Source organism: Montipora capricornis, chromosome 3 (genome assembly GCF_036669925.1).
Source record: "Montipora capricornis isolate CH-2021 chromosome 3, ASM3666992v2, whole genome shotgun sequence".
NCBI lineage: Eukaryota > Metazoa > Cnidaria > Anthozoa > Scleractinia > Acroporidae > Montipora > Montipora capricornis.
Genome location: NC_090885.1, coordinates 31,821,568 through 31,824,067, shown reverse-complemented (window position 1 = coordinate 31,824,067; position 2,500 = coordinate 31,821,568). Strand labels below are relative to the sequence as shown.

General features: G+C 38.9%; 1 protein-coding gene across 1 annotated transcript in view; it reads left to right on the top strand.

Annotated features, from left to right (window-relative positions):
* Positions 1-179: 179 nt before the first annotated feature.
* The window catches only part of LOC138040094 (uncharacterized), a 17,520-nt gene continuing 15,199 nt past the window's right edge, over positions 180-2,500 (top strand). Inside the window, exons 1-5 of the mRNA XM_068885883.1 lie at positions 180-346; positions 1,202-1,228; positions 1,338-1,527; positions 1,721-1,918; positions 2,412-2,490. Of these exons, the coding sequence (XP_068741984.1) occupies positions 180-346; positions 1,202-1,228; positions 1,338-1,527; positions 1,721-1,918; positions 2,412-2,490 (661 nt within the window). The remainder of the gene's footprint in view (positions 347-1,201; positions 1,229-1,337; positions 1,528-1,720; positions 1,919-2,411; positions 2,491-2,500) is intronic.

The window sequence follows — 2,500 nt, the reverse complement described above, 5'->3', positions numbered from 1 at the left end:
ATGAGCGGCGCATTTGAGGCGGAAGGAAGAGTTCGCAGTCCCGGAGAGTTGGCAGTGGCTGAAGCTAACGAGTTTGAGGAGAGAAATAGAAAGTAATGATTTAGTTGATGCAGCGATCCCTGTAGACTCTAGAGCTTGGAGTAAGGAAGAGGAAAAATGGACAATTTCGAAGAACTAGCATGGAAACTGAAGACCGTTTGGAAAGTGAAGACAAGGGTGTTACCAACTGTGAATGGAGATTTGTCATTCTAAGAGATCCAGAAAACAAGTGTGCTTGTAACGGCTCGCATTCTTACGAAGGTCCTATCGTAGAAGAAAATCAAGCCAATGGAATCGACCTAATGAGGCATTTGACAGCTGATGACCCTGGGCGTCTGGGTGAAGTTCGGATATCAAATAGCAGAGAGAAAGTACAACTACTACTACTACTACTACTAATAATAATAATAATCATAATAATCATAATCATAATCATAATCATAAAAGGAAGAAGAAGAAGAAGATAGTAATAATAATAATAATAATAATAATAATAATATAATAATAATAATAATAATAATAATAATAATAATAATAACAACAACACCGGAAACATCAGACTAGAAGAGCTTCAGATATATCGTTGTCCTGAAACCGCTCACATACTCAGGAGGACCCTTTGCATCAAGTAATCTGTCAAATCAAATCTTGGCATCACGACCTTAAGACTGCTCCAAGTCGGCACGATGAGAAAGAGAGAGAAAAGAGCGGGACTTCAAGGAAAGCAAGAAGACGAAGAATGTTAAAAATTGTTGAACGGTGTTTACCGAGAATGGAGAGAACGCTCTGTTCCGTTCGATAAGCTGTCATTCGCAAAGCAGTTCGCGAATGGTTGTCTGGTCTCAAGAAGCTCAGCGAGGACAGACCATTTAACATTTGATGATATGATCAATAAGTGGTTAGCGATGTTGTATCAATAGTTAAAATGCGATTAACGAAACTCTCTTGGCTCATACTGTCAGTTATTTCCCGCTTGCCAGCGATAATTATCGATTGTGCTAGTGTGCTAGCTCATATTTTTACTTGGTATTCATCCTGAAACTGTCGACAAGTCATAGATATTGCTTAGTGAACTTTGCCTTTATCCTTCCGTCATTGTGAACTCACGTTCAGTCAATAGCACGTATTTGTTTTCTTTAGTAATTCTTGTTTTACGTTTCAGAGTTTGCGAAACACCTGGACTATCCTGGTAAGCTTACTATGCTGGTAATATTTTTCGCCTCATTTTTGTGTGCATCTGCAGCAATAAAACCATAGTGTTTATCAATAGCCCTGATTGTATTTTTTTTTCCGTTTAGTTGGTGGACCGTAGTTAAACATCTTTGCTGGTCTCTTCTGGGCATGTCAGAATTGGATCCTTTGGACTCCGTAGACCATACCTCGGAGACAATCGCGGGCTTTTTGTTTGGTCTGTTTCTTGTCTTAGGGGTGATTCTGTTAATTAACATGATGATAGCCCTCCTGTCCAACACATACCAAACAGTCCAGGTAAAATGGTTTATTTTTCTTTGCCTTTCTTGACCATTTAATTTGCGATTATCTGAAGAGCTGACCAAAGATCAAGAGCACGCAAGAGCCTATTGCCAAGCCCAGGATTTGAGTTTTCAAGCACTTTTGCTGAAATAAACAGCTAACAACTATAAGATTGTTTTAATTTTTACGGTTGTGCCCTCTTTTTAAGGATAACTCGTTGAGAGAATGGTCGTTTAAAAAGGCCGTTACTATCCAAACCTACAGCAACTACCATCCAGTACCTGTTCCTTTTAACATATTCTGGTGCTTATGGCTTTTGTGTCGAAAATGTTATCAAAGATGTATGGGCTGCAGAGAACGACAAGGAGATGCAAATGATGGCAAGGGGAACAGTTCCGAGGGAAAGGTATGTTCATGATTTCAGATTGTGGCACTGCTATTTCCAGCATTTTTGCAATCTTGTTTGATACTGATTTATGTGATATCTTGGTCCGACTTGACCTAACTGTCACTAATCTTTTTCGCCTCCCCTTCCATTCTTGAAGCGTGATTTCCTAAAAATGTCAGTTCACGATCTCAATGATATCTTTTTGCTGCAGCAAGAGGAAGGTCCAGTTATTAAGAAAATAATCCCGGTATGATTCCTTTTGTGTCTTAAAAATTAAAGTCAAGCTTGCGTATTTATTAGCACTGTCATGTAGTCTAAAATTACTTCTTGCTTGAAAGTTGTGTTTAAAAGTGATGACCTCCAAATGACTCTTCAACGGCCGAGAGAATTAGTTCACTTTTTTCTCAAGCAAATTATAGTTACACGAAAAAGATTTTTCCCTCCCTTGGTATGAGCTGTTGATGGTGCCACAAGAGAATTTTAGGAACAGCGTTCTCCTCTTCTTTGGCAGAGGAAGTCCTTGGAGTTTGTGTTGAGAAATCTTCAGATGAGATATTTTGGAACATATGGGGAGTCTTTTCCAGTTACAGGTAAGAAAAT